Source organism: Ipomoea triloba, chromosome 6 (assembly GCF_003576645.1).
Source record: "Ipomoea triloba cultivar NCNSP0323 chromosome 6, ASM357664v1".
Classification (NCBI taxonomy): Eukaryota; Viridiplantae; Streptophyta; class Magnoliopsida; order Solanales; family Convolvulaceae; genus Ipomoea; species Ipomoea triloba.
Window position 1 is genome coordinate 24,697,109 of NC_044921.1, and position 22,062 is coordinate 24,719,170.

A 22,062-nucleotide genomic window follows, 5' to 3' on the forward strand; every position below is an offset into this window, starting at 1 on the left:
CTATCAATGTATCCTAATAAGGAGTGGTTGAGAAAACTCACGTAATATTTATGATTCTGATTATCATAGTTCCATTCTTGGCCCAATGGTATGACTCTATTGCACTTAAAGATGAAAAATTATACCATAGATTAAACTTTACCTTGCATTGCGGTTTACCTTGCAATGGTCTGACTCTATTGCATGTGCTATTAATCATGACCCTTTGTGAAATCCTAGTATTTGGTTTCGAGTTTCCCCTCTTCTTTATTTAAAAAAAAAAAAAAAATCGGATTGTTACTTGTATCGCTGCCCACAATTGAAATACTATATTATTTCGCGCATATGACATGATACACATATATAAAAGTAATGTTCATATTTCTTAACCATATGATATCTTTTACCACTTAAGTTTTTGTCCTACGAGCTTAATTTAAATAAATCTAGATTATACATTCATCGAGGATCCAATGTTGTAATTGTGACTTCATTTTTGGAACTTTTTGCAGCATGTGTGCCTAAAGGGTAGTGCTTGCCAACAAAGAAGCCAGGTTCCTTAGCTTGAGGCAATGGAACATCATTTATCAACATCTGAACTACAGAAGACATGTTTGGTCTATCATTGGGAGACTGTTGCACGCATAGAAGGCCGACATGGATTGACCTTAAAACTTCATCGACATCATATGAATCAGTCATATGTTCATCAACCAGTACAATTGGTTTGTCGTTTCTATATAGCTTCCATGCCTGTGTAATATGTAAAATCATACCGAGAAGAATAAAATATTCCAAATATGAAAGGATGAAAATCATGAAATAATGGAAGTATCTAAAATGGAGCATACACTTACATGCCCGGGAAGAGTCTCATATTCATCTTCATTGAAAAATTCACTATTTCTCTTACCGCTAACTATCTCTAGTACTAAAATGCCAAAGCTAAACACATCTGATTTAACTGAAAAGATCCCATGTCCAGCATATTCTGGGGACATATACCCACTGCATAGTATGGGTAATACCCGATGAGAAGATAGCTTTATGAAACAAACATATGCAATAGATGTGTAGTAGAGGATTTTAATATGAAATTTAAATGCTTACTGTGTTCCAGCAACTCGTTTTGTATTATCCTCGGTTCCATTTCCTACTATACTCCTAGCCAAACCAAAGTCTGATATTTTTGGAATCAAGTCAATATCAAGCAAAATGTTGCTTGTTTTAAGATCTCTATGAATAATTCTTAGACGAGAATCTTGATGAAGATACAATAGACCTCGAGCAACTCCGTTAATTATGTTGAAGCGTTTTGACCAGTCAAGTAACTTTTTCCTTCTTTGGTCTGCCAAAGGCTTAAGTCAGTTTCATTATTCAAATAAATTCCTCTTATTTTGTTAAAGTTCAAAAGATAATCATACCAAATATGAAAATGTCTAAACTTTTGTTAGGCATGTATTCATAGACCAACATCTTTTCTTCCCCACTAATGCAACACCCCAAAAGCTTCACAAGATTCCGATGTTGTAATTTGGCTATACAAATGACTTCGTTCTTGAATTCCACAAGTCCTTGTGTGGAATTCTTTGATAGCCTCTTCACAGCTATTTCTTCTCCACCATCTAAAGCGCCCTAAGAATTGAAAGACAAATGAATAACACTCCTAATATACTTCGCCAAGAAGCCTACCTTTTGTTATATGAATTTTACCTTATATACCGTTCCAAATCCACCCTGTCCAAGCTTGTTCTTCTCTGAGAAGTTATTCGTTGCTCTTAATATAGTCGACCAATCAAATATCCGCAGCTCTAACTCTTTCTTCAACTTTTGTTCTGTAGTTTTCTTTTTGCTAAAGTACCAAGAAATCAGCAAGCCTGCAAATACAATTACAACCAGCAGTGACAAACAAAGTACAAGGATTTGTGTTTTCTTCCCCCTTGAGCTTGAATGAATTGGTTCTGTTTTTAGCCCTGTAGTTTCAAAAGAGATCTCTCAATGACTCAATTCAACTTTATCATCATAAGGCTGTCATAAGTATATATATAAACAACACGAATTCTACCTGAAATTTCAGTAGAAGCCAGTTTGATGTATATGTCTTGCCCGTATGAAGATATTGATCTGATATCTATCAAATCCCCGGACCAAACCAAACACCCACTCCCTCCATCGCTTATATCGAGAGGCGAATAAGCCATACAAGAGCAATTCCTCAAGCAAAATTCTTCACACTCTTGAAGACTCATAGACTCATTATACCAAGAGCTCTTTGCATCTGGCAATTTGATCCCAGAATACTTAACAAACCCATCTGTTGTGAACCCATTGTGGCAATTCAGGGGCTTTCTTCTATGGCATCCCTGTAACCAGTTTTGAGCTGCATTGTCATTAGGCAAAAACCTGTCCAAACATCCACAACTAGGGAAATTGTCTATGTTGCAGACACCATTTCCACCACATAAACCATAGCTGTCACAAAGATCTGATGGCTCCCTTGGAAAACTCACCCATTGATTTAGATCCCACACAATTGATTGCAGAACACCATTGCTGGAAAGGACTAATCTCAATAAACTTGAGCCATCTGTGACACCATAGCTGAGATAAACCTCTTTCTGATTTATGACCAGTCCATATGGAGTTTCAGTGTTGTTTCCTTCTGATCTCATCCCACTAAAGCGCAGACCGTTCCATGGCCCCGTGCCATAAGTCTCAGATGTTCCATTCCTGATGATAACTTGTGGATATCCAGCAGGGTCCAGGTGAAGTGTGAACTGTCCTGAAGCTGGATCATCTTCGCGCTTCCAAGCTGTTAAGAAAGCCTCATGGCCTGTCTGTAAATTCCACCCAAACTTCATCCCTGGTAACCAATTATCAGTTGGATAATCAAAGCTTTGCCAGAGAAAATTCTCCGGGTTTTCATCATCTGCATCTCTCACCACCAGGTTCCCAGAATCCAGCAACTCTGCAACTGGATTCTGCACTGATCTTGATGAGTTTGCAGACCAAACAGCCTGACTGTTGTCTCCAACAAGCGCGAGTTGGCCTCCCGGGGTGATCTTCAAGGCTGCTGAAGATGTGTTTGCCATTGGAGCATCTCTGTTTGCAACCCAAACCACTGTCTGAACAGGAATTTGTTTGTACCAGATTCCTATGTAACGGTTTAAGGAATTGGTGGGGCTAAAAAATCCCATTACAAAGGTTCCACCCTCTGAAATGATGGTGTCCCCATCTTTAAGGAATTGGGTTTTAGTAATTAAGTCCTTTCCCAAGGAAATATTTGACATTGAAGCTAAGAGTAACAGAAGCAGAACCATTAAATTAGCTTCCATGGCTACTGCCAGAGGGCGAAAATGAAGATCAGAATCCAGTGTAAAGGCAGGAAACTTTCCCACTTTGACTTTGCTTTCAGTACTTAATTATAGAACCAATGGCACTCACAATGTACACAGTACACATCTTGTAAGTCTTGACTTTTTGTTTTGTTTTTTAAAGTTCATTACTCAATCTAATAACGAGGAAAACCCGTAGTTACTAAAGGTGTGCATTAAGTAAATCTCACTTTGTGACCTAAACTGACAAAGGACCATAAAGATTAAACCAGCCTATATTGCCCATGACTAATTGGCTCAAACTAAGAAAACTAATAAGTCATCACTCTCGTTGGGAGTCAAACTTGTAATCTTGTAGTTATTTTACTCTGACTTCCTATTTTATTTGTCATTTCTAGTGTTATTATGTCAAACCAAATGAATAACTCTTGTACTATTGAGTAATAAATTCTAGCTTTACCAAAATCTCTTAGGGTGTGTTTGGTTGGTGGGTTTAGGCATAAGAAATGGGTATGAAAGTGATTGTTTGTGTTTGGATGATAAGTTTTGCGAATGCTATGGGTTTGGAATACCCCATTAATGACAAAACTCATACCTTTATTAAATAAGGGTTTCATTTCCCTTCCCAATTTCTTCCTCAACTATTAATAATCATTCTCATTCCACCCAATTACCAAACATGTTAAATACTTTCACCAAAACCCATTACCATTACCAAGTATTTGATACCCATTCCGATTCCGATTCCCATGTGCGAACCAAACGCACCCTTAGTTTATGCTTCATTTTGATATCCTACAGAACTTTTAAGTATAGGTAGATACACAATTTGGTAATCCCTAATCAAGAATCTTGATGAACATACAAAAAAAGTCTGCAAGCGGTTTCATTTACTAATAGAGTAAAGTTGGACAACCAAAACTTAAAAACATATATAGACTATAGAGTGAACATTAAAAAAAAATAAAAATAAAAATAAAAAATTCAAACAGCCAACTAACTAAGATCAACCAAGCTGATGGAAACTTCATTTAAGGAACTTGCAGCTGGTGTGCTTGATGAACATTCAGCACTGGTAAACCCCATTTGTGTGAAAAAACCGGGTTCTTTCGGTTCAGGCAATACGGCATCATTGCTTAACATCTGAACTACAGACGACATGGTTGGTCTGTCATCGGGATGTTGTTGCACACATAGTAAACCGACATGGATTGATCTCAGAACTTGAGACAAATCACCTGATTCAACTACTAGATGGTAATCTACTAGATCATCTGATCTGCCTTCTCTGTAAAGTTTCCAGGCCTGTTGAAGTTCATAAACTGGATTAGGAATCTTTCTGCATATCAGGAAATAGATTAATAGGCTCAGAGCATAATACTTACATGCCCAAGGAGGGTGTGGTATTGATCTTCCGGGGAAAATCCTTTGTTTCTCATACCACTAACAATCTCAAGCACAGAGACACCAAAACTGAACACGTCTGATTTAATTGAAAAAATCCCCAGCACTGCATATTCGGGAGACATATAGCCACTGTTCGTGGCATCCCCAACAAACAAAGAAAGAAGATGAGAGAACATAAAAGTTGATTCATAAGAAATATGAATTTGATATATCCTTGTTCCTTACTGTGTTCCAACAACTCGACTTGTGTTTGCTCCAGTCTCATTCCCTGCCACGCTCTTGGCCAATCCAAAATCGGATATCTTCGGGTTCATGTCGACGTCTAGCAAAACGTTGCTAGCTTTGAGGTCCCTATGAATAATCCTAAGCCTGGAATCTTGATGAAGATACATCAGACCTCGAGCGATTCCATTGATTATGTTGAACCGTTTAGGCCAGTCGAGTAGCTTCCTTTTTGTGGGATCTGCCAAGAGTTCCACAACACAATCTCACAACATAGAATAAATAGGAAATAATCTTTCAAAAACTGGCTTTCCTGTAACTGTGTAGGCCATACCAAATATGAAGAGGTCCAAGCTTCTGTTAGGCATGTATTCATAGATTAACATCTGTTCTTCCCCTTGAATGCAGCATCCCAGAATACTCACCAGGTTTCGATGTTGAAGCTTGGCAATAAACACGACTTCGTTCTTGAACTCATGAATTCCTTGCACAGATGCCTTGGAAAGCCTCTTCACAGCAATTTCCTGCCCATTTTCCAGTACACCCTGCACCATTATTTAAAAGAAAATTTTTACCTTTTGATGCATAGATGCAAAACAGAGAACACAGAAAGAACATAGTAAAATGAAATTCCAAAGTAACAATTGTTCATATTCGGTGGGTGTATTATTACCTTGTAAACAGGTCCAAAACCGCCCTCTCCAAGCTTGTTGTCAACTGAAAAGTTGTTGGTAGCTCGAGCTATCGTACGCAAGTGAAAAACAGGCAGCTCGAAATCTTCATCGCGCAGAACTTTTGTCTTCTTCTTTCTCCGCACATACAACATCAAGCTTAGCCCTGATATCAGAAACAATCCAATAACTGATGACAAAGTGACTGCAACTATTTCCAGAATTTTTCTGTGCTCCCTTCTGAACCCTGAACCAGAAACTAAAGAAAACTGTAGTGAGCATTCACCTTGATATAAATTAAAGAAACCTGATTTAATTATTTCAGGTGCAAAAGACATGAATTATTCTTACCTAGTTCAGAAGCTGCAAGTCTGATGAATATGTCTTGCCCTCTTCCAGCCATCTGTCTAATGTCAACCAAGTCCCCAAACCATATCAGACACCCACTCCCTCCATTCCTGACATCCAAACTCGAAAACGCAGTACAAGAACAGTTTTTCCAGCATTCTTGCTGGCATTCTTGGAGCGTCATCGTCTCGTTGTACCACGAATTCTGGGTATCTGGCAATTTGATCCCAGAATAATTAAGAAATCCACCTGAATCTTTTCCACTTTGGCAGTCCAGGCTCCTCTTCCGGCCACACCCTCCAGCAAAATTTGCCATCCCCCATTCTGCCTGGTTTCGGGGCAAGAAGTGATCCAAGCAACCACAAACTGGAAAATTACCTATATTGCAGAGCCCATTTCCCCCACAGTTCCCATATCTGTCACAGTCATCTGTGGGCAATTTCCCAATCGTTATCCAATTTCTCATCCCCTCCACCCACATCAGGCGATGCACAACACCAGTGTAGTTTATATACAACACTGATATAACAGATTCATTGACCAGAGAAAAGTTGGTGTAAATCTCGGTCTTGTTGATGAACAAATCATAATTGTAAATGGGATTTATATCCGGACTGGGAATTCCACTCCACTTCACCCCGTTCCACGGGCCGCTCCGGTAGATCATAGCTTTTCCTCGCCGGATAATTCCCTGTGGATATCCGGTGACAAGAAGATTCGATGTATACTCAGACGGCGCTGGATCCTCAGCACTTTTCCACGCCGAAAGATAAACTTCATGCCCAGTTTCAAAGTTTATCCCCATTTTCATCCCCGGCAGATAAGTATCCGTCGGATAATCAAAGCTCTGCCATAAAAAACTCTCCGGGTTTTCCTCTCCACCATCTCGCACCACAAGGTTCCCGGAATCCAGCAATTGCATCACCGGATTTCGCAGAGAAATTGGCGAAGACGACAACGTGTTAACAGACAAGACAACATCATTGGTGTCGGTGAGAAGAGCGAGTAGTTGTTGGGATTGGCTGAGTATCTTCAACGCAACAGACGATGCGTTTGTACTGAGTGGAGCTTTTCTGTTGGCAACCCAAACCGCAGTCTTCTTAGGAATTATTTTCTTGTACCATATGCCGACATAGCGGTTTAAGGAAGTGGAAGAAGGCCTGAAAAACCCCATCTCGAAGGTTCCTCCAGATGAAATAATGGTTTCATTTTCATGGAGGGGATCATCAAGACTAATTGTATCTCTCGCTGATGAAATCTTTAGTGTGGAAAAGATTAAGCACAACACAAAAAGCAAATGAAAATCTCCCATGGTTAGCTACCCCAAATCCCATACAACAACAACAATCATGAAGTTATACTATACATATCAGGTCTATTATATATATTTCTAACATTTTATTACTGGTCCAACATGGCCAAGCTTAAAGGTGTTCTTATAGTTAAGGCATGTTCAGAACACCTAGAGACCTGAGCAGAAAAACATTTTATTACTAGTTTGAATTGACTCTTAGAGACTGGTTGCTCTTGCACTAGTTGTTAGAAGCATTAGTAAAAGATGGCATTTTAAGCAGTAATTTGATGTATTACGAGTTTCATTTACCTCTTTTCTTGTTTATTTTCTTTAGTATTTTTTAATTTTTTTTTTGTGTTTTATACTACTTATAGTAAGTTTCTAAATATATAAATTGTATATACTAATTATACTAATACTAATACTAAACTTAATATTATAAAAAAAAATTGAATTCAAAATAACGTTAACCGAATTAGACACATCAAACGGGACGAAAGCGTATTAATATGAGTGGGTCTATTTCTGATTTGGATGGATCAAAAGTGAATTGAGATTAGATGATGAATTTAATATATTATACCATCAAAATGAATAATAAGTAAATGGAAAGTTAATTCTCAAAATTTAATCATTTTGTTCCAGATTAAAAAGTATAAATACAATTCAACATTTTTTTGATGTAGCATAAAAGTTATTTTGATGTAGGGCCTTCTTGTCTTCTTAAGTTCTTTGGATGTCTTCGATCTCGTGCATGGTAGTTGGCTCCAGGGTCTTGGTGTTTGGTACCATTATTATTCATGTAGCAACCTTTGACGTATCCTTTCCTTTTCTTAATCTGATATGTACAGCAAACTTTTGATAAAGGAAATGTGAATGGCCCACAAAGTCAATCCTTAATCCTAAAACACAGTTTTAAGTATCTTCCTCCACCTTGCACTGAACCACTTTTCTTCGAGGAAATTCAGAATTCATTTCCAGGAACACTGACACTGGTGCCATGCTCAGAACTTTCCGTGAATCTTTGTGAAATGTAAACACTTTTGGTCCTCTGATCTGAGCAAAGTTTTGACATTTCTCCGATGTATTCCATGTATATGGAGTGAATATATACAGATTCTTAATTATGTACAGAGAAATTAATAGAATATATATATTTTCTATATTTAGTCTTTACCGTCCCTATCCATTGATGGGTGATGCATGAGCTTGGATGCGATGACTTCAAATAATTGTGGAAGGAGACTTTTGGTGAAGATGTCAGCCAATTGTTGCCTTGGAAGGAACGAAGATGGTGTGAAGTTGGCCAAAATTGATTTTTTATGAACAAAGTGACAATCAATTTCAACATGTTTAGTTTATTCATTAAAGACAGGATCGTTGATGATGTAGAGCGATACTTGATTGTCAAATGGAGTTTTATAGGGTGGGTAGGAATGTCTAATTAAATCAAAGCATACAGTAGTATTAGTACGACTAATTGGAATGATAAATAAGTATGTTTAGACATGTGACAAATATCACAAGCGTCTTGAAAATCAAAACAACCTAATTCTGAAATTAATTTTTAAAAAATAGTATGAGAAGGATGGCCATGTCTAGAGTGCCATGTATTTGATTGTTGTAGTGGTGAGTAATGCATGTGAGGGTGTTGTAGTTGTTAGGTAGTATAATCCATTAGTTCATAGCCCTGCTCCAACCAATCTCTGTCTTTGTTGAAAGGTCCTAAAACACATGATAATATGGAAAAAAAATAATGGTAGGTGCAATTTGAATTCTTAGCCAATTTGTGCACATATAATAAATTGATCGAATTTAAAGATAGGAACATATAAAACATTAAACAAAGTTAAATTATAGAATATTGTAGTATTGTCAAGACCATGAATGACACCTACCAGGGGTTCCCCACCCACCCCCCACCCCCCCTCCCTTCTGATATAAAAAAAGACCATGAATGGCAACGGTAACTCTGTTTGGAACGGTTATTGATGGATGGTATACTAGGCTGACTAAATGGATCAACCAAAAAAAGTTACTAGATTAAGGACTCTCAATATGAGTCATTCTAGGATTTATATACCTTATATGATAATCTGCAATAAAATAATCCTATTGTAGATAGTTGCAATTCACCTTTCAAGCTCATAAATACGAGGACCATTTATAGTAGAAAAACGCTATTTGAGATCGGTCTAAAAAGTAGCATTATTAAGAGCATATAAAACAATGTGGGCGAGAGAAGAACGGATGAAATTTAGCAACCAAGACATTACCATATTCCAAAGTAATTTCACGTATTAATAGTGTAAGTTGGACAAGCAGAAGTCAAAAACATGTATGGAGTGAACATCAGAAACCGCAAAACTATATATATTTACATAATTTCCATTTGTGTTTGTGCAGAACTTAGCATAGGAAATTCAAACAGCCAACTACCTAGGATCAAACAAGCTGATGGAAACTTCATTTAAGGAACTTGCAGCTTGTGTGCTTGATGAACATTCACTGGTAAGCCATTTTCCTGTGAAGAAACCGGGCTCTTTCGGTTCAGGCAATGCCGCGTCATTGCTTAACATCTGAACTACAGAAGACATGATTGGTCTGTCATCGGGATATTGCTGCACGCACAGCAAACCGACATGGATTGATCTCAGAACTTCAGAGAGATCACCTGATTCAACTAATAGATCATCATCTACTAGTTCATCTGATCTGCCTTCTCTGTAAAGTTTCCAGGCCTGTTGAAGTTCATAAACTGGATTAGGAATCTTTGTGCATATCAGGAAATAGATGAATAGGCTCAGATCAGAGCATAATACTTACATGCCCAAGGAGGGTGTGGTATTGATCATCCAGGGAAAATCCTTTGTTTCTCTTACCACTGACAATCTCGAGCACGGAGACACCGAAGCTGAACACGTCTGATTTAATTGAGAAAATCCCGAGCACTGCATATTCGGGAGACATATAGCCACTGTTCATGGCATCCCCACCAAACAAAGGAAGAAGATGAGAGAACATAAAACTTGATTCTTAACTCATAAGAAATATGAATTTGATATATATCCTTGTTCCTAGCTTACTGTGTTCCAACAACTCGACTTGTGTCTGCTCCCGTCTCATTCCCTGCCACGCTCCTGGCCAATCCAAAGTCTGATATCTTCGGGTTCATTTCAACGTCTAGCAAAACATTGCTAGCTTTGAGATCCCTATGGATAATTCTGAGTCTTGAATCTTGATGAAGATACATCAGGCCTCGAGCGATTCCATTGATTATGTTGAACCGTTTAGGCCAGTCGAGTAGCTTCCTTTTTGTGGGATCTGCCAAGAGTTCCACAACACAATCTCATAACATAGAATCAATAGAAACAATCTTTCAAAAACTGGCTTTTCTGAGTAGGCCATACCAAATATGAAGAGGTCCAAGCTTCTGTTAGGCATGTATTCATAGATTAACATCTGTTCTTCCCCTTGAATGCAGCANTGAATTCCTTGCACAGATGCCTTGGAAAGCCTCTTCACAGCAATTTCCTGCCCATTTTCCAGTACACCCTGCACCATTATTTAAAAGAAAAATCTTACCTTTTGATGCATAGATGCAAAACAGAGAACACAGAAAGAACATAGTAAAATGAAATTCCAAAGTAACAATTGTTCATATTCGGTGGGTGTATTATTACCTTGTAAACAGGTCCAAAACCGCCCTCTCCAAGCTTGTTGTCGGCTGAAAAGGTGTTGGTAGCTCGAGCTATCGTACGCAAGTGAAAAACAGGCAGCTCGAAATCTTCATCGCGCAGAAATTTAGTCTTCTTCTTTCTCCGCACATACAACATCAAGCTTAGCCCTGATATCAGAAACAATCCAATAACTGATGACAAAGTGACTGCAACTATTTCCAGAATTTTTCTGTGCTCCCTTCTGAACCCTGAACCAGAAACTAAAGAAAACTGTAGTGAGCATTCACCTTGATATAAATTAAAGAAACCTGATTTAATTATTTCAGGTGCAAAAGACATGAATTATTCTTACCTAGTTCAGAAGCTGCAAGTCTGATGAATATGTCTTGCCCTCTTCCAGCCATCTGTCTAATGTCAACCAAGTCCCCAAACCATATCAGACACCCACTCCCTCCATTCCTGACATCCAAACTCGAAAACGCGGTACAATTACAGTTTCTCAAGCATTCTTGCTGGCATTCTTGGAGCGTCATCGTCTCGTTGTACCAAGAATTCTGGGTATCTGGCACTTTAATCCCCGAATACTTGAGAAACCCACCTGCATCTTTTCCAGTGTGGCACTCCAAGCTCTTCTTCCGGCCACACCCTCCAGCAAACTTTGCCATCCCCCAATCTGCCTGGTTTCTGGGCAAGAAGTGATCCAAGCAACCACAAACTGGAAAATTGCCTATATTGCAGAGCCCATTTCCCCCACAGTTCCCATATCTGTCACAATCATCTGTGGGCAATTTCCCAATTGTTATCCAATCTCTCATCCCCTCCACCCACATCAGGCGATGAACAACACCAGTGTAGTTCATATATAACACTGAAATCACAGATTTATTCACCAGAGAATAATTGGTGTAAATCTCGGTCTTGTTGATGACTAAAACGTAATTGTAAATGGGATTTATGTCCGGGCTGGGAATCCCGCTCCACCTCACCCCGTTCCACGGCCCGCTCCGGCAAATTAACGCTTTTCCTTGCCGGATAATTCCCTGTGGATATCCGGTGACGAGAAGATTTGATGTATAATCAGACGGTGATGGATCCTCAGCACTTTTCCACGCCGAAAGATAAACTTCATGCCCAGTTTCAAAGTTTATCCCCATTTTCATCCCCGGTAAATAAGTATCCGTCGGATAATCAAAGCTCTGCCATAAAAAATTTTCCGGGTTTTCATCTCCGGCGTCTCGCACCACAAGGTTCCCGGAATCCAGTAATTGCATCACCGGAGACGAAAAAGATAACGACGTGTTAACGGACAAGATAACATCGTTGGCGTTACTAAGGAGGGCAAGGTGGGATGAGTTAACGATCTTTAACACCAGAGACGTCACGTTTTTACTGAGCGGAACTTTTCTGTTGGCCACCCAGACTACAGGTCTAGCCGGAATATTCTTGTACCATATTCCGACGTAGGAGAAAGTGAAAGAAGGACTGAAGATTCCCATCTCAAAAGTTCCTCCCGAGGAAATGATGGTTTCATTTTCTGGGAGAGGATCATCGAGAGAAATAGTATCTCTCGCCGGAGAAATCTTTAGTATGGAGAAGATAATTAAGGAGAAGAGAAAAAGGTAAAGGTGATGAAAATGAAAATGAAAATCCGCCATGGATAACTAACCACGCCAATTCCCATACAAGAACAATAATGATAAGATTATATGTTACTGATTATGATGATTATAGCCACTATATTCACTAATATTTTAGTATTATTACCGGTTTGAATTGACTCATTAAGACGGGTTGGTCTTGCACTAACGAATTAAAAATTTCCAGTATCTTTTCTGCTATCTAGCTGTTTAGTTTATCTTTTAATTTCCCAGTTGTACAGTCCAAACAAAACAAACAGGATCTTAATTAATTGGTTGTGTAATTTATGATTTCGCTTTCATTTTCATTTGACACAAATTAAATTAAAGCCCCTGTTGCATTAAAAAACCCTTTAATGTCCTGGTCTTTGCCCACGATGATGATTCAATCAGCAACCTCCTACTGTCAAAAGTCTTGTGGTCAAGCCACATAGCTGTGGACGGTGACTTCCTAAATAAGAAATCTCAATTTGAATCTCAATGTGGAGTATTGACTCTTTGTGCTTTAGTAAATTGAAAAAGTATGTATGAACAGATATTACATTGTAATAGAGTCAATAGTATTAAAAAAAAAAAAAAAAAAAACTTCTACGTGTTCTTTACTTTTTCTACTCGCTCTCACCTTTTTTGACAAAGGAAATGTGAATGGCCGACAAAGGTGAATTTGAATACCACTTCACCAGTAGTCAATCCTTAAACGCTCACAGCTATCTTCTTCTAACTTGGATGTAACCTCTTCTCTTCGAGGAAATCAAGAATTCGTTTTCAGGAACACTGTACTGGCTAGTGCCAACTGCCATATGCTCAGATCAGATCAGAATTTTCCACGAAAATTTGTTTGAATAATTCACTTCCGCTGAGGAAACTCCAATTTAGTTTACCATAATTGATCCGTTCAAACTAAGAAGATTAATAGAGTACAACTCGAAACTTTAGGGTTATCAAACTTACAATTTGACAGTTTAAACAAGTTGTCTAGCTATTGATCGAGCATATAATATATATAAACACATAAATATATAATCCAATTAACTATCAGTTTAATCTTTTAGTTGATGTGAAACACATATTTTAATTTAGTATCAGAGTCAATCTCAATGTACAATCTAACAATCAATTTATTGCATGCATGCATATTTCTCTTGGAGAGGGGGAGAGATGAGACAAATATGAATGCTATATTAAATATGGTTGGCCTTTCAACAATAATATAATTTGTAAGATAGCTGCATATATAGTATACTTGATTAATATGTAGAAGAAGAGGACAAATGGAGGTTGTTAAGTCTTTATCTACAGGCGTGGACAGCGTGGTCGTATATACTACGTATTTCCGTAACAATCTTCGTCTCCGACCTATGCACAAAGTCCCCACTTGAAAAACAATGGTTAGTGACTTAATTAGCGTTTACTGTTTAGCCTTTAGCCCTTTACCATGTTCAAAGTCCTTAACGGATCCCCATTAAGATCAGCACGTTAGTTATGGGGTTTTTTTTAATGTTATTTTATCATTTTATAAATATTATAATATGTTATGAATTAAATATTACGGAGTATCTTTCCAATTGTAGATTTTTTATTTTTTTTCAAATTTTTGTTTTAAAAAAGTACATTAACATGCGTGGACCCAATTGTATCAACCTATTTAAAAATTATATTCTTGTACTCATTAGTACAGTTTTGTTAACGAGAGAAATCTGTAGTTAGTATATTTGGTAAACTCATGACCATAGCCAGTAAAGAACCACAATAAAGTAAACTATGTTAAGCTAATAGAGATGTCAATTGGCCTTGTTTGGTTATTGACAGATCCGTTATTTTCAATGTATTTTTAATGAAAATGAATAATGAACTTATTATAATTTTTGTATTATATTGTAAATATATTAATTATTTTTAATTGGAATTTATAAATAGAGATTTATATTAATGGATTGATGTATAAATTTATATTTATTAGTGTAAATGAACTAGTTTATTAAAATTGAAAGTTTATAATGCTAATTTGGAAATGTCAAAAGTTTTACTTGAGCCGACAACTCGAGAGTTTAAGGTTATGATCATAAATTTTAAATTCGAAAAAAAAAAAAACAAAAACAAAAACAAAAACAAAAAAAGCTCAATTATCATTGGTTCAAACCACTTTTCAAAAAAAATCATTGGTTTTTCTCAAAAAAAAAAAATAAATAAATAAAAATCATTGGTTCAAACCCAAAAGACTAATTGGACATCACTCCTAACATGAGTCTAACTTGAATTTTGTAATTACCAAGCCAACAATCTAACTTACTTGACCAATGTTGCCTCATCATGTCTCTATCATATCCAAGTCAACTATTAAAAAAAAAGGTCATTTACACAAATTGCCATGTCTAATAAATTAACAAACAATTTTTTTTTTCCTTTGGAAAGGGATTAACAAACAATTTTAATAACCTGGAATATAATCTTTCAATGTTCACTTTGATACAGAGAAGATGGCGTGGATGAAACTAAAGCATGACATTCTGTGAGAACACAACTTAACAAGTAAAATTCATAATCAGCATGGAGCACAGATCAGACTACCTAGGATCGACCAAACTGAGGGAAACTTCGTTTATCGAACATGCAGCGGGTTGTGTGCTTGAGCTTGATGAAGCTTGAGTACTAGCAGATAGCGGTCTTCCTGTGAAGAAACCGGGTTCTTTAGGTTCAGGCAGCACAGCATCATGAGTTAACATCTGAACTACCTCAGACATGGTAGGCCTGTCGTCGGGATATTGCTGCACGCACAGCAAGCCGACATGGATTGACCTTAGAACTTGAGACAAATCATCTGGTTCAGCGACTATATGCTCGTCCACTAGTTCAGCTGATCTACCATCGCCATGAAGTTTCCATGCCTGTTGAAGTTCAAAACTGGATTAGAGATCTTCAGCTATATGGGATTAAACATTATATTGTGGCGTCAGGAAAGGGTATATATAGCACTTACATGCCCAAGAAGGGTGTGGTATTGATCTTTTAAAGAAAATCCTTTATTTCTCATGCCGCTGACAATCTCTAGCAATGAGACACCGAAGCTAAACACATCTGATTTAATTGAAAAAATTCCAAGTACTGCATATTCTGGAGACATATAGCCACTGTTCGTACCATTACCAAACAAAGAAAAGAGAGAACGTGTAAGTTCATTCATAGGAAATGATAAATAGGCAGATAATGTACATTAACATTGATCCATACTGTGTTCCAACAACTCGGCTTGTGTCTGCTCCAGTCTCGTCTCCTCCAACACTCCTAGCCAATCCAAAATCTGATATCTTTGGGTTCATGTCTATGTCTAGCAAAACGTTGCTAGCTTTGAGATCCCTATGAATAATTCTAAGCCTGGAATCTTGATGAAGATACATTAGACCCCGGGCAATTCCATTGATTATGTTGAACCGCTTTGGCCAATCAAGTAGCTTCTTTTTTTCATGGTCTGCCAGAGAATTTCATAAGTTAACTTTGTGAATTTCATAAATTGGTTAAAAAACTGGACTTGTTATAGCTGATAAGGTCATACCAAATATGAAGAGATCCAGACTTCTGTTAGGCATGTACTCATAGATTAACATCTGTTCTTCCCGTTGAATGCAGCATCCCAGAAGACTCACTAGATTTCGATGTTGAAGTTTTGCAATAAAGATAACTTCATTCTTGAGCTCATCAATTCCTTGCACAGATGCCTTGGAGAGCCTCTTCACAGCAATTTCCTGTCCATTTTCTAGGACACCCTAGAAATGGATTATTGTGAATGTTAGAAAGAGAAATTTAAAAAAAAAAAAAAAAAAAAAAAAAAAAAAAAAAAAAAGAACCAGAGCCATACAAAGTAAAAACAGTTCATATGTTGGACTTTGGTGCAAACATTATACCTTATAAACAGGTCCAAAACCACCCTGTCCAAGCTTGTTGTCGGCTGAAAAGTTGTTGGTAGCTCTAGCTATGGTAGGAAAGTCAAAAATTGGTAGCTCAAATTCATGATCATGCAGTACTTCAGTCTTCTTTCTCCACAAACAGAACATCAAGCTCAGCCCTACGAGAATTAATCCCATAACTGATGACAAACTGGCTGCAAGTAGTTCCGACTTATTACCATGTTTCCTTTTGGAGCCTGCATCAGAAATTAAGAAAACATTGTGTATACTGTAGTGAACACCATGATAAAAGAAACCAAGGCTGACTTGAATAATTTCAGATGTAAAAGACAATTTACCATTCAAGAATCCATGAGTTGTATTCTTATCTAGCTCAGAAGAAGCCAGTCTGATATATATGTCTTGACCTCTATCAGATAGCTTTCTAATGTCAATCAAGTCCCCGAACCAGAGCAAACAGCCACTTCCCCCATTCCTAATATCCAATCTTGAATAAGCAGTACAAGAGCAGTTCTTCAAGCAAACTTGCTCGCACTCTTGGAGTGTCATCGTCTCATCATACCAGGAGTACTTTGTATCTGGCAATTTAATGCCAGGATACTTCACAAATATATCTGTTCCGTTGTTGCAGTGCAGTCCCCTCCTCCGAACACATCCTCCAGAATAATCTGCAATGTTCCATGCTTCTTGGTTTCTGGGAAGAAACTTATCCAAACATCCACAAATGGGAAAATTATAAATGTTGCAAATGCCATTTGCACCACATGCTCTGTACATGTCACAAGAATCTGTAGGAAATTTTCCAAAAGTAATCCAATTTTTCATCCCACCAACCCACACCAAGCGCTCGATAAAACCAGTGTTAGTTAAAACTAATATAGATATAATTGAGTTATTATTGAGAGAATAACTAGTATAAACCTCATGCTTGTTAATAACCAAAGCATATGTGTATATGGGATTTTTGTCCATCATTGGTACTCCGCTCCACCGCACACCATTCCATGGACCACTCCGATATGTCACTGCCATACCATTCATAACGAAACCTTGTGGATATCCAGTATTATCTATATGAACTGAATATTCAGCTGGTGCAGGATTGTCATCACTCTTCCATGCTGTAAGGTATACCTCATGGCCAGTTACAAAGCCCACCTTCATGCCTGGCAAGAGCGTATCTGTTGGATGATCAAAACTCTGCCAGAAGAAATTTTCTGGGTTCAAATCACCACCATCTCGCACCACAAGGTTCCCCGAGTCCAACAACTGCAATACTGGATTTTGTACAGATCTTGACAATGACATGTTAGCAAACCATATAACGTCATTGTTATCACTGAGAAGAGCAAGTTGGCTTAGGTTAATGATTCTCAGCACAACCGACGATGCATTAGCACTGAGCGGAACTTCTCTGTTGGCAACCCACACCACAGTCTTCACAGGAATTTTCTTGTACCATATGCCAACATAGCGGTTTAAGGAATTGTTGGGGCTAAAATACCCCATCTCAAAGATTCCTCCAGATGAAATGATGGTTTCATCTTCTTGGAGGGTATCATTAAGTGCAATTCCATCTCTTGCTGGAGAAATAGGTAGTATAGAAAATAGTAAGGAAAATACAAAGAGCAGGGGAAATTCTCCCATGGCTAACTACCCCAAATTCCCCCTCCTACAACAATCATATATCTCTTCCATCATGCAGTACTGCAGTGTTTTAGAATTTCCAGATATTCATAATTATAAATTTTACTACCAGCACCTTTTTGACTTAGTCTTCCACTAAAAGTCTATAGTATCTCTCTTGTTTTTTTCTCATCTTTCCCTGGTCTCCTATGAGAAACAAAATTCATGATAATGGAGATGCCAATGGCCAACAAAGCGAAGACCCAAAACTCACTTTTCTTCCCCCCAACTTGGACTAGAAAAATAAAGGGATGTTTAATTCATACAAAATAAATCTCACTGTTAGAAGCAATTAAGCACACTAATAAGCATCTTTTATGACTCACAATATTAGGTGATAAATTACAGATCATTAGGTTATTCAAGAAAAGTGACAAACCATTGAACTTGAATGTTGGTTATTACTGTCCGTTGATGGTCTGCCCAAGTTGGCTATTAGAAAGTATTTCTGTCGTTTGAAAATTGTTGTTTTGCAGCTTTGACTCCTTGAACTCAACAGCATGCTTGGTAAAAACTTATACTAACCTCAAGACTGTCACAGTGCAGCCTTGTCAAAAAAATCAATTAACTTTCTTGTTGATCAATTACGCAATAGATTATGACCACTTTGGAGTGTCCGTCAATGATACAATTGGAGCTTGACAGAAGCTTGAAAGCTTTCACCTAACTTTAACCCAGTAAAACTACAAATGAGATTGCAGTCATGTTGAAGCAGGTCAATGGTGGTGTTGCCCACTTTGTAATTTTGAGAAATTAGAACAATCTGAAAAGAAAGCTACACAATCTGGTAGCATAGACAAGCACATTAATGTCCAATATTGCAGGACCTCATTTTTCAAAAGTGTCTATTAGAAAACAGAGTTACCTTCATCAGCGGAGCTCATTATTATCTTACTGCCTAATCATCTTTGATCAAAAGCTACTAACAACGCAACTTCCTACCCGTGCACAACTTTATTGATATCTAAATCTTAATAAGCAAAAGCTGTAAACAATTGCCTGAGGTTAGTCCAGAAAGAATACCATTTTGCTCTTTTCATTTCCTTTGATTGACCTCCCTGCCTTGTGAATCACTCTGATCCAAACAATTCTTGTGTAACCTCCATGATTTGGAGAAAAGAATGCACCTGTAAATAAAATTCTGCACATGAACTGCGAGGCATCATCTTAAGGTTGATAATTAGAACTTTGAATATTTTGGGAACTTTAAATGAAATTTATTTATGACAAAAGTTTGTAGAATAAGAACCACATTAAGGCAAACCTAATCATCAATCAATCTTAACTCAGAATTTAGATAACTGGAATCAACATTCAAAGCAGCAGTAGTTTCAAGGGCTTAATGAATCTGAAAGCACCAATACAACGAGAGAACCTTCAACAAAGACTAGAAAACCGCAATGGTATGACAAAGTAGCAATAAACTTAGGCAATATAAAAACATTTCTCATTCATACATTCACACATCAATCAAAATGAAAATCAAAGATTCAAGATACAGCCTGCAAAACATATCACTTGTAATCCCATTTCATTACTCGTGGCCAGAAGATGGTGATAGCAATATTGTTTTGCATGAAAGCATACAACAAAATATACAATTATCAGAAACATCCCATCCCTCTCAGGAATGTTTCAGGGAACACAAAACTCCCTGAAGCACTTTTTTTTTATGCCAGAAATGGCAATACCATAACAGCATACTTAACCATGTGCTCAAATCTTGCTCTCCAATATTCTATCACTTCTCATTTTGCAAAAAAGCTAACCCGCATTGTCCAAAATCATCGTTAACAAAGATCACATCAGGTGCCTAATTTTCCTGTCCTTGAACAGAAGCTTCTTCCAGCAATGAATTCTCTTTAATGCCTTGCTCTTTTCTTGTTAAAATTCTTAAATTCCAAAGAATTTGCATCAGCCCACCATTTACCAAATGCAACAGAAATACCTTTACTCCTGGTGTAAAGAATATAGATATAATCTTCAGAAGGGCAAAGAAGGAACCTATTCCCAGAAGCTGTAGAGTCAAGCCTTCTTCCTGACAAGCAGATCAAAGTAAAATATAAGTCTGAAGAAAACAATTCAAGGCAACACTTAAGGGAGTGTGGAGGAGCATACAACTACCTTAGAGTTGGATAACAGTTCTTGCGACACCTCCTTCAAGAAGTCAGCCATTATACATCCAGCAAATAGACCACATGGTACCAGTAGCTCTTTGTTTGTGGAGATAGAGTATATGGTGTCAAATACAGAACCACCAATGAATAATGCAGTTAGTAACCACTTCAATACCTCCTTCCCAAAAACCAACAGCTGCTGCACTGCAACACTCTCAGCTTTCTCCCATTGAAACTTTTTCAATGAATCAGGAAATAAATCCCACAATTTCTGCTTAGCATAACATAACTGCATCTTAAACTTAGAAGGTTCGTCAAATTGTCCTATTGTTGGTAATTTTACAGAACATATTGGAGGAACTGAGTTCTTTCTCATATGTATCAATACAGGACCATGTAAATGATGGAAGCCACTTTTAAACAATGCCATCTGCAAAAATGGCAGAAAGCAGCATTATGTAGAGAATTTAGTTAAGGCTTTCAAATCTTTTCATTAAATCATAGCTCAATTTTCTCCATAACATCGAAACTTCTTTTGTTAGTGGAGGGAACCATAGCCGGATCTCCACCAAACGTAAATTAAGCCAAGCATCCAAATGCAATCAAAATTCAAGCCAGAAACATAAAATTACCGTAATTATCAAACACATTATCAAGAGTAATCCCTAAATAAATAATAATCATTAAAATTTCCAAAGTTTTGTTCCTTTTTCTACTTCTTTGACGACAGTAACCTACTTCATTTTGCTTGTTCGCTATTCTCCAACCATGAAGAAAAAGTGGAAGGAAATAGAAATTGAAAAGAAGAAAGTTTCCACAGGGTAAGTAAATTAGGAAAAGCCGGAGAATACGGGCAAAGAGAAAGTTACCGGAGGAGATGGATGCACCGTTATTAACGCCGCCGACGAAGCCATGCCGTCCTCTTTCGCCGTCCGTTTACTTGGCCGCGCTGCTTCAGTTAGTTTGCATGAGAGGGTATATTTGTCAATTGGTGCCTATGAGTAACTTCTGGAAGCCCAACAACTTCTGGAAGCCCAACAACTGAGCCCACAATCTTGTGGGTGGGCTCGGAAGTTTTTGTTTGCGCCATTCTTTCAATCTTTTTGGGCTCTAATTTTTTTTCCCCCTCTAAAAAATATGAACAATTTTTTAATTCCCTTTCATTTATGTTTTTCGAAAAATTAAATTCAATTGGTAATTTAGTTATGATTTTTTATGCATCGATAGTATTGAGCATACTTAAATAATATATTCTAAAATATTGTACTTTATGTACAAAAATAATATACTTTTAGTATATTAAAAATGTACATTTTATTTATGGTGCACACATGTGTGGACCACGGTCCATGCAATAATGATTGTAACTAAAGACGGTATATCTAGTTTTAGTGGGTATTATTAGCACTGATTTCATTTAATACATACTGCAATTTCATTTCAACACAATTAAAGTATTATTTCAATTCAATTACAGTTCCATTTAATAATATAAACATAATATGCAAGACAAGTTATTCATTTTCATTTTATTTTGAACACGTCAAAAATACAAAATTTGCTAAAATTTAATGACTGTCGTTTTCGAACCATAGTTCACCGTATAACAACCGACATTAACCTATACCAAATTTCTTAATTTCTTTGTAGTGTTAAGCCTTGCCAAACTCCATAACAGATTATATAAGATGTAGACTTGCCATCTTCCAATTTAGCATAAATGTTTTATTATATTCTGTCGTACATAGTTTTGGTTAAATTACAAGTATAGGCTCAATGTCATT

The 22,062-nt window shown here is 37.3% G+C and overlaps 5 protein-coding genes across 6 annotated transcripts; all 5 read right to left on the bottom strand.

Annotated features, from left to right (window-relative positions):
* Nucleotides 1-438: 438 nt before the first annotated feature.
* On the bottom strand, nucleotides 439-3,314 carry LOC116023722 (G-type lectin S-receptor-like serine/threonine-protein kinase At4g27290). The gene is made up of 6 exons (XM_031264729.1): nucleotides 2,045-3,314; nucleotides 1,693-1,952; nucleotides 1,404-1,614; nucleotides 1,090-1,327; nucleotides 837-987; nucleotides 439-732 (listed from the first exon to the last, which is right to left on the bottom strand). Exons 1-6 carry the CDS (start codon nucleotides 3,312-3,314, stop codon nucleotides 439-441), a joined length of 2,424 nt encoding a protein of 807 aa, XP_031120589.1.
* An 862-nt stretch (nucleotides 3,315-4,176) lies between these two features.
* Nucleotides 4,177-7,301, bottom strand: LOC116022276 (G-type lectin S-receptor-like serine/threonine-protein kinase At4g27290). 2 transcript variants are annotated; one of them, XM_031262912.1, is made up of 6 exons: nucleotides 5,966-7,301; nucleotides 5,617-5,861; nucleotides 5,278-5,488; nucleotides 4,947-5,184; nucleotides 4,700-4,850; nucleotides 4,177-4,619 (listed from the first exon to the last, which is right to left on the bottom strand). In XM_031262912.1, exons 1-6 carry the CDS (start codon nucleotides 7,272-7,274, stop codon nucleotides 4,311-4,313), a joined length of 2,463 nt encoding a protein of 820 aa, XP_031118772.1. In that variant the 5' UTR covers nucleotides 7,275-7,301; the 3' UTR covers nucleotides 4,177-4,310. The 2 variants fall into 2 exon arrangements, with proteins under 2 accessions (XP_031118772.1, XP_031118771.1); XM_031262911.1 differs by having other exon boundaries at nucleotides 5,617-5,873.
* A 2,227-nt stretch (nucleotides 7,302-9,528) lies between these two features.
* LOC116022277 (G-type lectin S-receptor-like serine/threonine-protein kinase At4g27290) lies at nucleotides 9,529-12,651 on the bottom strand. Its single transcript, XM_031262913.1, has 6 exons — nucleotides 11,289-12,651; nucleotides 10,940-11,196; nucleotides 10,667-10,811; nucleotides 10,343-10,580; nucleotides 10,083-10,233; nucleotides 9,529-9,997 (listed from the first exon to the last, which is right to left on the bottom strand). Exons 1-6 carry the CDS (start codon nucleotides 12,589-12,591, stop codon nucleotides 9,692-9,694), a joined length of 2,400 nt encoding a protein of 799 aa, XP_031118773.1. The 5' UTR covers nucleotides 12,592-12,651; the 3' UTR covers nucleotides 9,529-9,691.
* A 2,312-nt stretch (nucleotides 12,652-14,963) lies between these two features.
* LOC116023116 (G-type lectin S-receptor-like serine/threonine-protein kinase At4g27290) lies at nucleotides 14,964-18,304 on the bottom strand. The gene is made up of 6 exons (XM_031264090.1): nucleotides 16,814-18,304; nucleotides 16,473-16,711; nucleotides 16,124-16,334; nucleotides 15,802-16,039; nucleotides 15,551-15,701; nucleotides 14,964-15,458 (listed from the first exon to the last, which is right to left on the bottom strand). Exons 1-6 carry the CDS (start codon nucleotides 18,120-18,122, stop codon nucleotides 15,138-15,140), a joined length of 2,469 nt encoding a protein of 822 aa, XP_031119950.1. The 5' UTR covers nucleotides 18,123-18,304; the 3' UTR covers nucleotides 14,964-15,137.
* Nucleotides 18,305-19,586: 1,282 nt separating this feature from the next.
* LOC116023118 lies at nucleotides 19,587-21,251 on the bottom strand. Its single transcript, XM_031264092.1, has 3 exons — nucleotides 21,148-21,251; nucleotides 20,286-20,708; nucleotides 19,587-20,199 (listed from the first exon to the last, which is right to left on the bottom strand). The coding sequence occupies exons 1-3, from the start codon at nucleotides 21,190-21,192 to the stop codon at nucleotides 19,975-19,977; spliced, it is 693 nt and encodes a 230-aa protein (XP_031119952.1). The 5' UTR covers nucleotides 21,193-21,251; the 3' UTR covers nucleotides 19,587-19,974.
* Nucleotides 21,252-22,062: the final 811 nt, after the last annotated feature.

What these genes read in the sequence shown, in the direction of transcription:
- LOC116022276 (XM_031262911.1), bottom strand. Translation starts at nt 7,274, where the DNA reads ATGGGAGATTTTCATTTGCTTTTTGTGTTGTGCTTAATCTTTTCCACA. An exon ending in CTTGGACCTCTTCATATTTG is followed by an intron (nt 5,185 to 5,277) that starts GTATGGCCTACA and finishes AACTCTTGGCAG; the next exon opens with ATCCCACAAAAAGGAAGCTA. An exon ending in AGTCGAGTTGTTGGAACACA is followed by an intron (nt 4,851 to 4,946) that starts GTAAGGAACAAG and finishes TGCCACGAACAG; the next exon opens with TGGCTATATGTCTCCCGAAT.
- LOC116023722 (XM_031264729.1), bottom strand. Translation starts at nt 3,314, where the DNA reads ATGGAAGCTAATTTAATGGTTCTGCTTCTGTTACTCTTAGCTTCAATG. An exon ending in TTTAGACATTTTCATATTTG is followed by an intron (nt 1,328 to 1,403) that starts GTATGATTATCT and finishes AGCCTTTGGCAG; the next exon opens with ACCAAAGAAGGAAAAAGTTA. An exon ending in AAACGAGTTGCTGGAACACA is followed by an intron (nt 988 to 1,089) that starts GTAAGCATTTAA and finishes CATACTATGCAG; the next exon opens with TGGGTATATGTCCCCAGAAT.
- LOC116023118 (XM_031264092.1), bottom strand. Translation starts at nt 21,192, where the DNA reads ATGGCTTCGTCGGCGGCGTTAATAACGGTGCATCCATCTCCTCCG. An exon ending in CGGTGCATCCATCTCCTCCG is followed by an intron (nt 20,709 to 21,147) that starts GTAACTTTCTCT and finishes CCATTTTTGCAG; the next exon opens with ATGGCATTGTTTAAAAGTGG. An exon ending in AACTGTTATCCAACTCTAAG is followed by an intron (nt 20,200 to 20,285) that starts GTAGTTGTATGC and finishes TCTGCTTGTCAG; the next exon opens with GAAGAAGGCTTGACTCTACA.
- LOC116023116 (XM_031264090.1), bottom strand. Translation starts at nt 18,122, where the DNA reads ATGGGAGAATTTCCCCTGCTCTTTGTATTTTCCTTACTATTTTCTATA. An exon ending in AGCCGAGTTGTTGGAACACA is followed by an intron (nt 15,702 to 15,801) that starts GTATGGATCAAT and finishes TGGTACGAACAG; the next exon opens with TGGCTATATGTCTCCAGAAT. An exon ending in ACCACACCCTTCTTGGGCAT is followed by an intron (nt 15,459 to 15,550) that starts GTAAGTGCTATA and finishes GAACTTCAACAG; the next exon opens with GCATGGAAACTTCATGGCGA.